At 41.3% G+C, this 14,861-nt stretch overlaps 1 protein-coding gene across 1 annotated transcript in view; it reads right to left on the bottom strand.

Annotated features, from left to right (window-relative positions):
• Window positions 1–14,089, bottom strand: part of RAB28 (RAB28, member RAS oncogene family) — a 103,181-nt gene extending 89,092 nt beyond the window's left edge. Inside the window, exon 1 of the mRNA XM_061583927.1 lies at window positions 13,576–14,089. Within this exon, the coding sequence (XP_061439911.1) occupies window positions 13,576–13,650 (75 nt within the window). The 5' untranslated portion in view covers window positions 13,651–14,089. The remainder of the gene's footprint in view (window positions 1–13,575) is intronic.
• Window positions 14,090–14,861: the final 772 nt, after the last annotated feature.

The raw sequence follows: 14,861 nt of genomic DNA on the forward strand, positions 1-14,861 counted from the left end.
TATTAAGTGGACCTCCAGTTCTAAACACATTACTAACAAACAAAAATCGAATAAAATAAAATAAATAAATAAACAAGAATTTGTTGCTTGAACTTGAAATAAAACTGCTTGAAACCCATTTCCTAAATATATATATATACTTAATAATTGTGTTGCAGCTAACTTAAAACTGAGGCATTTTCTAAGCAGGATTTTAGACTGCAAGCTACAAGTTGATACAACTGAAAATAATAACCTATTAATATAGTAGTATAATCCTAGTAGTATAAAGTCCTTTCAATAAAATTGATATTCAGTCTAAATGTCTTTTGAAATTTTGATTTCACAAATATCTTCCAAGAAATATGAAAATATTTCAGTATTTCAAAATTATAATGTTGAAAATCTTTATAGGAAACATATATATGTTATGACATCGGAGAAAACTGCAAAAATAAGAACGACAGCACAGAGAAAATAAATGCAGGACATCACCAAACCTACCCTCATCTTCCGAACAGTTTCCTATCTTAAAATATTCCTTCTTTTTAATAAGAACCAGAGCAATAATACATTTAAATTCTGCAAAGGCAGAGAAGCTATATACTATATCCTAATATCCTTGATTTATGAACACTGTAAATATTGACTTTATCACTGTGTGACACTCTATATTCACTAAAAGGTTTCCAAAGGCATTAATGAACACACACATTCAGTTAACAGCTGCCAATGAGTGCAACACGTTTTCAACAACACAGCAAAGTTCTCTCACACAACTTTCATAATCTCTTCTCCTTAATGCCAGAAGACAAATAGCAAAAATTGCTTTTTAAGATTTTAAAGCTTTTTTAAAAAAGATGTTTTTAAGGATGTTTTGTTTTAACATGTTTCTAAAGATGTTTTGTTGTAATATATTTTAAGGCTTGTTTTAATGATGTTTTAGAGTGTTTTTAGTGTTTGTGTTTGTCAACCCGGGCTCCTACTGGGAGGAAGGGCAGGATTTAAATTTAATAAATAAATAAATAAATAAAGGTGCCTATTTATTTTGCATATAATAAATGTAATGCTATATGCTATATAGAGCATCCTATACCAACAGCTCAAGGGGCAGGGAAAAACGTCTAGCTAAAGAACAATTATATATCTCCCACCCCCAATATACAATGGCATCAGAATTTCAACATTTTCCATTTAACAGTAAGCTTTCTTAATAGTGGTGCTCATCAAAAACTCAGAAAACATTTTGCCAAGTTTGTAGCACCCCCACAGAGCCATTTTGTGATTGACTGCTGTGGTTCCCAACATAATGGAATACTGGGCTTCATTTCTTGAAGGAATGGGAGACTGAGGAACTCAAAATGAAGCCATTATATCTGATTCACCATCTTGGGTCATTTGATTTCACTGGAATCTAAGTATTAGAAATTAGGCCCGTAATTGTGGATCAGGAATTGGTCAAGTAGCAGGAAACAGAGAGAAGGAATAAATGGTCAGTTCTCCCAATTGAGGGCTGTAGAAAGTGGAGCCCCCTAGTAATCTGTATTGGGGCCTGTGCTTTTTTACCTGTTCATAAATGATCTAGAATTAGGGCTGACCAGGTTTGCTGATGATCCAGAGTTGTTAAAACAAAAAGGGATTGTGAAGAGCTTGAGAAGGACCTCTCCAAACTGAGTGAATGGATGGTAAAATAGCAGATGCAATTCAATGTAAACAAGTGTAAAGTTATGCATAGCGGAGAAAAAAATCTCAATTTCACATATACGCTCATGGGGTCTGAGCTGGTGGTGATAGACCAGGAAGAAGACCTTGGGGTCAAAGTAGATAGCTCAATGAAGATGTTAACCCAGTGTGCGGCAGCTGTGAAAAAGACAAATTCCTTGCTAGGGATCGTTAGGAAAGGAACTGAAAATAAAACTGCCAGTATCCTAATGCCCTTATATAAATCTATGGTGAGGCTGTATTTGGAATACCGTGTACAGTTCTGGTTGTCTCATTTCAAAAACAATATTGTAGAGTTGGAAAAGGTTCAGAAAAGGGAAATCAACATGATCAAGGGCATGGAGCAACTCCCCTATGAGGAAAGGTTGCAGCATTTGGCTTTTTTTAGTTTAGAGAGAAAGCGAGTAAGAGGTGACATGGATAGAAATGAATAAAATTATGCATGGCATGGATATAGAGTGGACAGAGAAAAGATTTTCTCCCTCTCTCTTAACACCAGAACTCGAGCACATCCAATGAAGCAGAATCTATGAAGATTCAGGACAGACAAAAGAAAGTCCTTCTTCCCACAGCACATAGTTAAACTATGGAATTCGCTTCCACAAGAGGCAGTGATGGCCACAAACTTGAATGGCTTTAAAAGAGGATTAGACAAATTCATGGATGATAAGGCTATCAATGGCTACTAGCCATAATAGCTATACTCTGCCTCCATAGCCAGAGGCAGTATGCTTCCAAATACCAATTGCTAGAAACCGCAGGAGGGGAGAGTCCTGCTTGCTGGTTTCCCATGGGCAATTGGTTGGCCACTGTGAGAACAAGATGCTGGACTAGATGTGCTACTAGCCTGATCCAGCAGGCTCTTCTTATGTTCTTTAAAAAATACATTCAACTATTTCATCGTTTCTTAGCCTTAGGAGCCAAGATAGTAGACCCTAAGGCCCCATACTAAGCTCAGGAGGTTAAGAAACACTGCTTTATAGCAGTCAAAACAAACACCCTGAACTGTACCAGAAAGCTAAAGAGTTATCAGGGTACTGTTGTAAAGTGCTTTTAGTAATTTGTGCTCATCAGGAGCAGCCACGTTATTGGGTCTTCGGCACAGCTGCCAAACATGGGAATCTTATAGAGTTTACGGTTCCCAAGTAGCCCTCAGCACTCCTGTTTGATTTCCTGGAACTGGGGTTTCTAAGATTCAGAAGAGAAGAGAGAGAATAACATTCAAGTGACAAAATACCTTCCATGAGAACTTCAGGTGTATCTGTCTTAATCCTACAGCATTCCATTAGCTGTTATTAAAGGAGGGTGATTAATCATTCTCTAACCACTCTTTTGCCCTATCATTTATTTATACTCTCCAAACTTAACTTCCAGCAAATACTTTTCTTTGGTCCTCTCTTTATTGCTTTCATCTAATTTCTTTGCATTCCCACAACAGCATGCCCATTCTCATCTCCACAAGCCTAGTCTGACTGACAAATCTATAACCACCATGCTTTCATCATAACACCTTATTTTACTTCCCCTTCTCTTTGGGTTAGTACACTGGGCAGTTAGGGCTACCCTGAATTTTTACCCATTAATTTTTCAGGACAGAAGGAGGATTTACAGGAGGAAAAGTTTCTCACAAAAATACTTCTGCAAAATAACTTCTGCTGTTGTGCACAATTTGCTGCCTGTTCATAGCTGCTTTTGATTTGTTGCTTCAGTGCCATTTTTTCAAAAACATGGATTATTTCCAGAAACAATCCCAGTCAGAGATCACACAGGCAACATGACGACAAATCATTATGAAGCCTAATCTGAGTGACAGCAGGAAAGAGTTTCCCCACTTTGACAAGACTTCCTGATGATGCCATGTAATAATGCAAGGATTGTATATATCACAAAGCCGAATTAGAGCAATAATTCCTGTCTTCACTTTGATTTGGTGAAGGTTTTTGCTGCAATTTGCACACACACACCCCCAAAAAAACCCACAATCGCCAAATGGAAGGAGTATTTTGCAGGGGGTAAGAGCCAGTGTGGTGTACTAGTTAAGGTGTTGGACTACGACCTGGGAGACCAGGGTTAATCCCCACATAGCCATGAAGCTCACTGGGTGACCTTGGGCCAGTCACTGCCTCTCAGCCTCATGAAAACCCTATTCATAGGGTCGCCATAAGTTGGAATCGACTTGAAGGCAGTACATTTACATTTAACATTGTCACAAAATTCCTCCCTTCTGTTCCACCTCAGCCCTTTTGTCAATTGACCACATAACATAGCATAGTATTTGACTGCAGTTTAACATTTCCTCAAGTAATATGATCCTTCCACAATTTCCTTAACGCAGGTAGCAGAAACTCAAGAAACACTTTCAAATTCTTGAATATTGCTGCCATGCATTTCCATTTACATAACTATATTTTATTAAAAAATAATTTATTAATTAATTAGTTTCTATAATTATCATAGCCCTCTCTTTGTTATAGTTCTATCAGAGCATTTAAAGAATGGTAAAATATCAACCCTCTCTTCTCAAATATACAGTGTTCATATTTTGCCCCCTCATTATTTTACATTAATATTCACTAATAGGCAAAAAAACCTTGCAGTTTAAGAATGTACTTGTAGCCAACAGCTATTTCTATCGAACTTTAAAAAGCAGGGAAATTGGGCAGCTATAGTGAATGCACCAGGGGAGCAGGACCTCCTCTCTGAGATATTGGACTGCCCTACAAATTGGTAAAAACACAAACACAATTTGGGCTGGTCTTTCACCATCCAATCCACTTCCTGTGTAGCTTGGAAGAATTTGGTAACATGTGCCTCTGAGCATATGGTGAGTGGTGGCAACACCTGCCATCTCCAAAGATGGAGAACTACATTTTTGTATGTTTGTTGGTGTTCTTACTTTGCTTCTGTTCTGTGTTACTATTGTTTCTACAGAGAATCTAATCTAGAAAATTTTATTTCCCTCATTAATCATCCTAAAAAACAGTCAAATTTATTTTTATTAATTTCAAAGCCTGTTTATTGGTCAATGTCAAACTTTAAAAAGCAGGGTAATTGGGCAGCTATAGTGAATGCATCAGGGGAGCAGGAGACTTGACCTCCTCTCTGAGATATTCTACTGCCCTACAAATTTGTCAAAACGCAAACACATTTTTATTGGTCGATGTCATATGATGATGAAGACAGCCTTTTTTGTTTTAAACTGGAGGTTATGCTCTATTTCTATCTAGGGTGCATTAACAGTTGAATCTGAAACTGCAGTTTGATGTAAAATCAGACGGATTAAAATATGTTGCTACTTAACCAATGACTCTAGCTGTTGGAATTAACAAACTTGGCCTGCCCAAGATGCATGTTTTAAGCATCCTATGTTTAAACCCCCCCTCTAGGATGCACACCTTAACGTGGTGAGGGGTTTGAGAGCGCTGAAGAAGCTAAGAGCAATGCCATCGGGAGTCTAGACCAAGAGGCTAGACTCCTAGCAGGGACACCCAAGCCAGAATCGTCAAAGCTGAAACACCAGACTAAGATGCATCCAAACTCAGAGGAAGGCAATGGTAAACCACCTCTGAATATCTCTTACCACGAAAACCCTATGAACAGAGTATCCAAAATGCAACACGAGATAGTGCTGGAAGATGAGACCCCCAGGTCAGAAGGCACTCACCGAGCTACTGGGAAGAACAAAGGACAAGTACGAGTAGCATGGTGACTAATGACGCAGCTGGGTCAAAGCCGAAAGGAAGCCCAGAGGCTGAGGCGCACAGATGCGAAAGGAGAGTCCGGAGTTGTACAAAGCCCACAATTAGAACATGGAATGTGAGAAGGATGAACCAGGGAAAGTTAGAAATTGTCAAGCAAGAAATGGAATGCAACAACATTACAATACTTGGTGTGAGCAAACTAAAATGGACAGGAATGGGACATTTTCAATCAGGCAACTACAAAATATTTTATGCAGGAAATGAGAAATTAAGAAGAAGTGGGGTTGCTTTAATAGTGAGAAGTGATGTAGCAAAAGCAATTAGGAGCTACAACGCAAGGTCTGAGCAAGTGATATCAATGAGATTAAACGGGAAACCTATCAACATAACCATCATCCAAGTCTATGCTCCGATGGCAAACGCAGAAGAGGAATTGGAGAGATTTTAAGCAGAAGTACAAGAAGAAATTGATCACACACCAAAACAAGATGTGCTGATAATCACGGGGGATTGCAATGCAAAAGTAGGGAACAGAGAAGAACTAGGAATTGTGGGGAAATGGGGCCTAGGAGACAGAAATGAAGCGGGAGAAAGACTTATTGAATTCTGTGAAGCCAATAATTTGTTTCTTGCAAACACATTTTTTGAGTAACCGAAAAGACTGTGCACATGGACATCACCAAATGGTCAATATAGGAATCAAATTGATTATATAATTGGTAGCAGAAGATGGAGAAGTCCCATACTTTCTGCGAAAACAAGACCAGGAGCAGACTGTGGTACAGATCATGAACTGGTTGTATCGAAAATCAGAGTAAAGCTAAAGAAGAACAACAAAGCAGTCATAATGCCAAAATACAATTTAAATAACATCCCAGAAGCCTATAAGATCAAATAAGGAACAGGTTTGAGGCTTTAAACTTAGTTGACAGAGAACCAGAAGAACTATGGAATAAAGTCAGAGACGTTATCCGGGAAGAATGCAAAAAGACAACACCTCTAGATAAAAAGAGAGAAAGACCTCAATGGATGGCTGAAGAAACTCTTAAAATGGTTAAAGAGAGAAGGAAAGCAAAAGCAAAAGGAGACAGAAACACAGTCAGAACCCTAAATGCAACAATACAATGACTAGTACGTAGGGACAAAGAGAACTATTACAATAGTTACTGTATAGAAATAGAAGAGGACAACAAAAAGTGTAGAACAAGAGCCCTGTTCCAAAAGATTAGAGAAATGAAAGGGAAATTTAAACCACAAGTAGGGATGTTGAATAATCCACAGGGGAACACACTGACTGACCGAGATGAAATGAAGATGGAAGCAGTACACTGAAGAACTCTATAAAAGAGATGCCCGGATGACAGATTCATTCACGGAGGAACAGTATGATGAAGAACCAGAAATTTTAGAATGTGAGGTGAAAGCTGCTGTTAAAATACTTGGAAGAAACAAATCACCAGGCATAGATGGCATACCAATAGAGTTGCTACAAGCTACTGAGACTGAATCTGTTCAAATTTTGACAAAAATCTGTCAAGAAATATGGAAAACTAAACAATGGCCCACAGACTGGAAGCGTTCCATATACATCCCAAAAATGCAATCATGTTTAGGATAGGTGAAACTGACCTGGGAGAGGGGCAGGCAGGAGAGAAGATTTGGTGGCTGGGCACTGGGCAGACGGGAAGCCCCTTTCCTTTCCAAAGGAAAAACATTGTGAACAGTATCATTCTTTTTCATGGTTTCCCCCACCCTTTTATTCTACAGCAGGCACATGTAGCCTCCCATCAAAATTTAAACCAAAGCTGTCCCTGGCCACATCCACACCAGACCTTTATTTCACTTTAGCCAGTCATGGCTTCTCCCAAAGAATTCTGGGAAGTGTAGTTAGTGAAGGGTGCTGACAATTGCTAGGAGATGCCCTGTTCCCCTCACAGAGCTTCAATCAGAGCGGCTGGCTGTTAAACTACTCTGGCCACTGGAGCTCTGTCAGGGGATTAGGAGTCTCCTCTCAATACCCTTCACAAACCACACTTCCCAGGATTCTTTGGGGGAAGCTCATGACTGTCTAAAGTGAAATAAAGGTCTGGTGTGGGTGTGGCCCAATTAGGCAAGCCCAGCAGCTGGGAGCCTGGTGTTTAGAACACTGACAGTTGGTTCTTACTGAGCATGCCCGCGTTATCATTGAGTTCCATGTAAAATGTCTTAAATTAATTAAAAATCAGCCAGGCATTTTTTTAACTTTTAAACTGCAGAAGATGAAGGTCAGAGTATGGGGCAAGGTCAGTAATAGGATTACAGGTACTCCATGAACATGGCTGAGTTTTAATTAATTTCAACAAATTATGAGAACTCTGACAGAAAAAAGTCCAAAAGGGCTCTGGGTTTTTTTTCTCTCTTTTTACATTTTGAACTCTCGATTCTGTCTGACTGTTTTGTGTATCGCCATGAAAATTTAAAGGGCTATTAAGCAAGCATTTCTGAGTTCAGGACTGTAAGTTTTGTAAGTTTTTGTTTTGAAATGAGCTTATGGGAAGCATTAGAATGGCATGGGGGTATTTTCAATTTAACATTGTGGAATGTGAAAAATCCACACTGGCTATAGTAAACAGCCACTCTCGTGGCTGTATAATTTTCCCTAGAAGGTTACAAATCCATGGGTAGGTTCACATGTGCATGTTTATCACTCAATGGACTGGTTCAGACTAAATGGCCAAACCATGGTTTAGGTATTAGGCACAAGACTCAGTCCCTCTGTGCTCCCTACTTCTTGATTTGGGCAAATTGATATAGACTACTGTTTATCATTACAGCAAACTGTAAGACTATGGTGTACATCTTCCCTCCAAATCAGAACTGGAAACTCACTTTGTTCAAATCATGATTTCCAGTTCTGATATGTGAAATCATTCAGATTATCATGCAGCTAAACCAAATTTATTAAGCTTCCTTAGTCATTGCGTAGCACAGAGGTCCAGTTCAGATTTATTAGGGCCACTCAACAAACCATGATGTGAGTACGAATGCACTTGAGCACTCCTTCTCCATCACCCTGGTGTGCAATCCTAAACTGAGGATGTCCTTAAAACCAGTTTTAGACATCATTCAAAAATGTCTAAACTAGGTAGTCTCCTTTATAGCTAGTCACATAAGAGGAAAAGGAAGTACTTGAACTTCTCTACACTCATAAACCAAGGTTTGATGAATGGTCCAGTTAGAACTGAACCAGGCCACATTGTCACATATGCATGAATCACAACTCTTGTAAGAGCAGAAAGGTAGCATAGCTCACGGGAAAGAGTGTTGGGTGTGAATCTCAAATACTAAAGGTCAAAGCCTTGCTCTGCTCCTGCTCCGTTTCAGACTCACTCATTCTGCTTACATTTCTAAAAAGCAAAACAAATTGTGACTTCTCACATAGGGAGGTTGTCAGGATGTGGGGGAGGAGGGAATAAGCTGTGAAGTAATTTACTTACTTTAAAGTGCTATAGAACAGATAAGAGGAACATTTAGTCCTCCAGATGCTGCTGTACTACAGCTTCCATAATCCCTTACCATTGGCCATGCATGTGGGGGTTGATGAGGTTCTCCACACATGCTATAAAATATACAATAATAAACGCTTCCTTTGAAAATAAGTTTCCAGTCCATGATTAGTGATAAAATTTTGAAAGAGTATAATTCTAAACATACAATATTATCATCAAACGTGTCATAATTTTTATGACAATCTTATGTATTGCTAATGGAATGCCTGTGCAGCCACAGCCTCTTGGACTGTGGTTACCCTCCATACAATGGAAACAGGCCTAATCAGAGATGTTTTACTACCACAAGTAGCTGTTCCAGACAGACCAGGAAACGTACCTCAGTATCCTCTCCAATGCTATTAGAAACTGTGGCTTAATCCCCACTCAGCTGTATCTCCAGCTTGCCCCAGTGATATCAGCGGAATGCTCCTGTTTATGGAGAGAGGACACTGCTCCTCCCCACTACAGTTGAAGTGTGGGGAACATGCGGACCTCCAAATGATGTTGGAGTACAATTCCTGCCATCACTGACCATTCGCCATGATAGCTGCAGCTGTTAAGAGTCCAACATTTTTTTTGTTAACCACTATGTGATTTTCATAAAGGAAGCCACAGACCTGAACTTACAAGATCTGAGCAGGGTGGTTCATGACAGATGCTCTTGGAGGTCGCTGATTCATTGGGTCGCCATAAGTCATAACCGACTTGAAGGCACATAACAACAACAACAACAACATGAGATTTTATTACAATCAAGCGGTATATACTCTTGGATGAAACAGATTATCTTGACCCATTCCAGTCTGGGTTCAGGCCTGATTATGGCACTGAATCGGCCTTGGTCGCCCTGATGGATGACTTTTATCGGTAGAAGGACAGAGGGAGTGCGACCCTGTTACTCTTACTTGATCTCTCAGCGGCTTTTGATACCATTGACCATGGTATCCTTCTGGGCCTTGGTGAGATGGGTATTGGAGGCACTGTTTTACAGTGGTTCCGATCCTATCTCCAGGGTCGCTCTCAGAGAATAGCATTGGGTGATTGTCTTTCGCCCCCCTGGCAGTTGTGCCGTGGGGTGCCGCAGGGTACCATCTTGTCCCCCATGCTGTTTAACATCTATATAAAGCCCTTGTGAACGGTAATCAGGAGATTTGGGGCAAGGTGTCAGCAGTATGCTGACGACAGCCAGCTCTATTTCTCCATAACATCTGAATCGGGAGAGGCCGTGCAAGCCCTGGACCGCTGCCTGGACTCGGTGGTGGGCTGGATTAGGGCCAATAAACTGAGTCTGAAGCTGAGCAAGACAGAGGCACTGTGAGCTGGTGGTTCCCAAGTTCAGATAATTGGTCAGTAGCCTGCTTTGGATGGGGTCATACTCCCTCTGAAAGAGCAGGTCTGTAGTCTGGGGGTGTTCCTAGATCCATCTTTGTTGCCAGAGGCCCAGATAACCTCAGTGGCTAGGAGTGCCTTTTACCAGCTTTGGCTGGTAAGACAGCTGCGGCCGTTTCTGGACTAGGATAGCCTGACCACTGTTGTCCACATACTGGTAACCTTTAGGCTCAATTACTGTAATGCGCTTTATGTTGGGCTGCTCTTGAGGTTGGTCTGGAAGCTGCAGTTGGTGCAAAATGCGGAGGCAAGACTGCTCACTGGGGCAGGGTATCGCCAACATGTCACCCTGCTGCTGAAAGAATTGTACTGGCTGCCCATGTGCTACCGGGCCAAGTTCAAAGTTCTAGTTTTGGTGTAGAAAGCCCTATACAGCTTGGGACTAGGCTACCTGAAAGACCGTCTTATCCCTTATATAACCAGTCAATCACTGCGCTCTGCAGGTGAGGGCCTCTTGCAGATACCATCTTATCAGGAGGTCCGTTTTGTTCAAATGCCTGATTACCGTCTTCCAAAGCAGCTACTTTACTTCCAGCTTAAGGATGGAAAATGGAATATCAGCGGACAGCAAAAGAGGTTTAAAGATGTTCTCAAAGCTAATCTTAAAAAATGTAACATGAGCATGGAGAATTGGGAAGCCTTGGCCCATGCGTGTCCCAATTGGAGGTCGGCCATTATCAAAGGTGCTATGGACTTTGAAGAAGCACGAGTACAGGGCAAAAGAGACAAACGAGCTAAGCAGAAGGCATGTCAAGCAAGTCCTCATTGTGACCATCTTCCATCTGGAAACCTATGTCCCCACTGTGGGAGGCTGTGTGGATCCAGAATTGGACCCACTGTTAAAGACCTTACCCTGAAAGACAATCTTACCCAGCCACGAGTGATCGCCAATGAATGAATGAATTTGCACAACATAGGAAACGGACCTTTAGCGTGGCGGCACCTACCCTAAGGAATTCCCTCCCCTTAAATATTAGACAGGCGCCATCTCTGTTATCTTTTTGCTGCCTATTGAAGACCTTCCTCTTTCAACAAGCCTTTTAAGCTGAGACCTTATCCCAGTCTGTGTCTGTGCTGGAATTGCTTTTCAATATATTTTTAAACCTTTTTTAAAAAAAAGATGTCTTGAAAGCTTTTTTAAAAATGATTTTAAAGATGTTTTCTTTTAATGTATTTTAAAATCTGTTTTTATGATGTTTTAAAGTGCTTTTAGTACTTTTGTTTGCCGCCCGGGGCTCCTGCTGGAAGGAAGAGCGGGATATAAATCAAATAATAAATAAATAAATAAACAATAAGAATACTTTACAGTCTCTGCAAGACTGCATACAACCTGTACATTTGGCCAGCTCCGGGTATGAGGGGGGCCCTGGTGAAGGGCCCTCAGTGTACTTCTGCCTGTCAGTTGGTCTCCTGATAAAGAAGCTGCAATTTAGTTTCCCACAATGCCCCAGCATAATGCTACACCAATGGCATTATAGGAAATTAAAATGGAAGCTTCCCCTGACCAAACTGTCTAGCACCAATCAGAGGCCCATGGCAAGTGGTAGTCCCCAGTAGCTGTCTGAGGACACCATGTCCTGATTCTGGCCCTTAATGTACATGCATGTAAATGTAGGCATTTAAACACTAAAATACGATGCACATACTACCTGCCGTTTCTAGCACTACAACCACTCATTTTGAACTATTTTGGCAACTTGATCATTCAGATTGTTTTCTTAAATATTCTGGGATATTTTTTGTGATGGCCTGGAAGTTACAGCCTGCAGAGCTAGATGAAGAGGCATCGAAACAATGTAAACCTGGCTTCCAGTACAAGTTAGGACAAGTTGGAAGCTTATAGCTGGAGTGAGCTGCAACTGCAGTGCAGCACTAGGGCAAGCTGCACAAATTGCCCTCTGCAAATCTGATGTAGTATCAGCAGATTTGCTGTCTGCCACAGCAGTGTGTCTCTTTCCACTATGGCCTTCTTGTATATTTATCACAATGACTCCACTGCTCTTATCCACAGAGACACTAACCCTGTAACCTCACCATTCACTGCAGAATGTTGAGCACGCTACTACACTCAGAGGTAGTATTGTTATTAGAACAGAACTTTCTTCTTCCTCATTTTAAATGAGTGTTATTGCAAAGTAAATGAATACAATATTGGTAATAGATCTAGCTGTCACTGAAACAGTAAAGCTGTGCCTATGCTGTGCCACTTCAGACTGCAGGTGTAGGGGATGTGCATAGGTGAATGTTCTTGCATGAGGAGGGGAAGGTCATTACCCTATGCTCCTTACTATGATTTCCCATGCATGCACTCTAAAATAGGTTCATTTTTTTACCTTTTAATCAACTTACAAACTTTTAACGCTTGAAGACTTTTGTGAATGGATCAGCTTAAAAACTTGTTATACAATGCATTTGTCCTCGTCTAGCATTACCATAAAGAGTCATGAAAACGCATGAAGGGAGCAGCAGGGGCAAAGGCACTAGTTCCTCCACCACCCTATCGGCATTTCTATTGTCCTCAACTTGCAGAGGACAACTGTGTTAAACAGGAAAGCCCCTTCACATTTTAGAATCCGGGAAAATCAGGATTCTAAAACACATTTGCAACATTTAAAAAGCTCTGAAGTCTTTTTTTAACGATCTAATATTCATGACCACATTGCTCCCCAATTCTATTTTTGAAATGATCCAGTATTTCAAACGCAAATCCCACTAAGTTCAATGGAGCGTTCTTCCAATCAGAGGAGCTCTGAGCTGTGCTACAACAAGCTGTAGGTGACAGATGACAGAACCGAATACTCTTCCACTGTAAACTTTTGCATGGAGAAGGTTCCTATCACGTGAGCTCCTCTCTGCCCTGAGAATCCCTGGCATATTAGATCTATCTTTGTCGTGGAGAGCATAGGCTCAAACAGTGATCCTTGGGGTGAGAGAATATAGATAAATAGAAACACCTCTTAATTCTCAGCATTTTGGACTGTTCTAAACACTTCCTGTGAATCATCCTGTTACCCTTACAACTATTCTGTAAGGTTGGCCACTGTCATCTTTTCATATTGGGGACAGAGAATGAAACAGAGCGTACGACTTGCCCAGGGCCGCTTACAGAGATCCTGACAGCGATCCAGATCCAGCCTCTAAGCTATTTTCTTGGGCGAGACGCCAAAGAGATTGGTCGCATCGTCGACAGAGGAGCGGATGGTAATAGCGCGATACACGGCGAGACTGCTTTCTCGCTCCCTGGACAGACTGACCTTGCCGGAGGTGCCGTCGCCCAACACGACGAACTTTAGCAGCCGCTCAGGGCACTCCTCCTCCGAGTCCGACATAGCCCCAGTACCCGGCAGAAAAGAAGGGGCGAGCGCACATTCAGTCAGTAGAACAACGGCACCAAAACCACCACCGCCATCTTTCCCCCCCTCAGCGGTTTCCGCTAACACCGACACTGGACGAGACCATCAGGCAGAAAAAGAAAGGGGAGAGAAAACAGTAGAAAGCGACGAAAGCAATTGACAGTGAGAGAGACCACCTTGCAAAAAAAAGTGGAAGGGAAAAGGTGGTAGTGGAGAATGAAGCAGGGTTTCGGAATGGAGAAGAGCGAGAATTGTCGCTGCCTGAGAGTACTAGCTTGAATGTTTGCCCCTTTCTAAATTAATGGTTTCGTCCCAAGCCTTGCCGCAACGGCCTGGTCTCATAATAAGCTCGGCGCGGTAACTAAGGTCCATAAAGGGTGAAAGGTGACAGGAGGGAAGGAGCGGAAGAAGGAAAGCTCCTTTCACCAGATGGGATGGGCGGAGCATGAAAAGGTCTGCCAATAGCAGGAAAGGAGCTGAGAAAACTTGGGCATGCGCGTTGCTGTGCCTGTTATTTCCAAAGGATTATAATTAAAATTATATGTTTTGACCGCCTCTCCGTCAGCTGGATGGAGAGCGCAAAACTTTGCGTTTGAGCGCAATATCATAGTTGGGAATGGGCATATTTTAATTTAAGTAGTATCTTTGGTTTCTGTACATACAAACACGAACTAATATAATATATGAAACATTAAATAATATAAACGAATTAAATAAAGACATGCTTAAAAATAATGATCACATTGCACCACTCTGTAACTTCTCTGTGTATCTAGAGTAGGTACCTTGAAAGGCGCAATGTGTGAGGTCATCTATAAAGTGCTTTTCCCACTCCCCTTTTCAAGGTCTTCTGACAACAACCCCCCCCTCCTAATAAAGGGAGATGCAAGAAATAAGACCTGATGTCAGCCTTTAGTAGGTTGGGACTATCTCCTCTTTTGCTTGTTTGTTTGCACTTATTTTTTAAGAAAAAGGGAGAACAGTGTTTCTATATCTGTAATAGTTATATAGAAGCTTTGTCAATGGGTGCAGCTTTTTCATTCCTATATGCCAAGCTGCACTGACCACATTGTTATCTTCATCTACTAAAATACATGCTGCTGCCCTCCTGATGTCAACATTTTCTCTCTCTGCCTGCCTCCATCTCTTTAAAAAGGAGACCATACCAAAACAAAAAGGAAAGATGG

This window comes from Rhineura floridana, chromosome 9 (genome assembly GCF_030035675.1).
Source record: "Rhineura floridana isolate rRhiFlo1 chromosome 9, rRhiFlo1.hap2, whole genome shotgun sequence".
Taxonomy (NCBI): domain Eukaryota; kingdom Metazoa; phylum Chordata; class Lepidosauria; order Squamata; family Rhineuridae; genus Rhineura; species Rhineura floridana.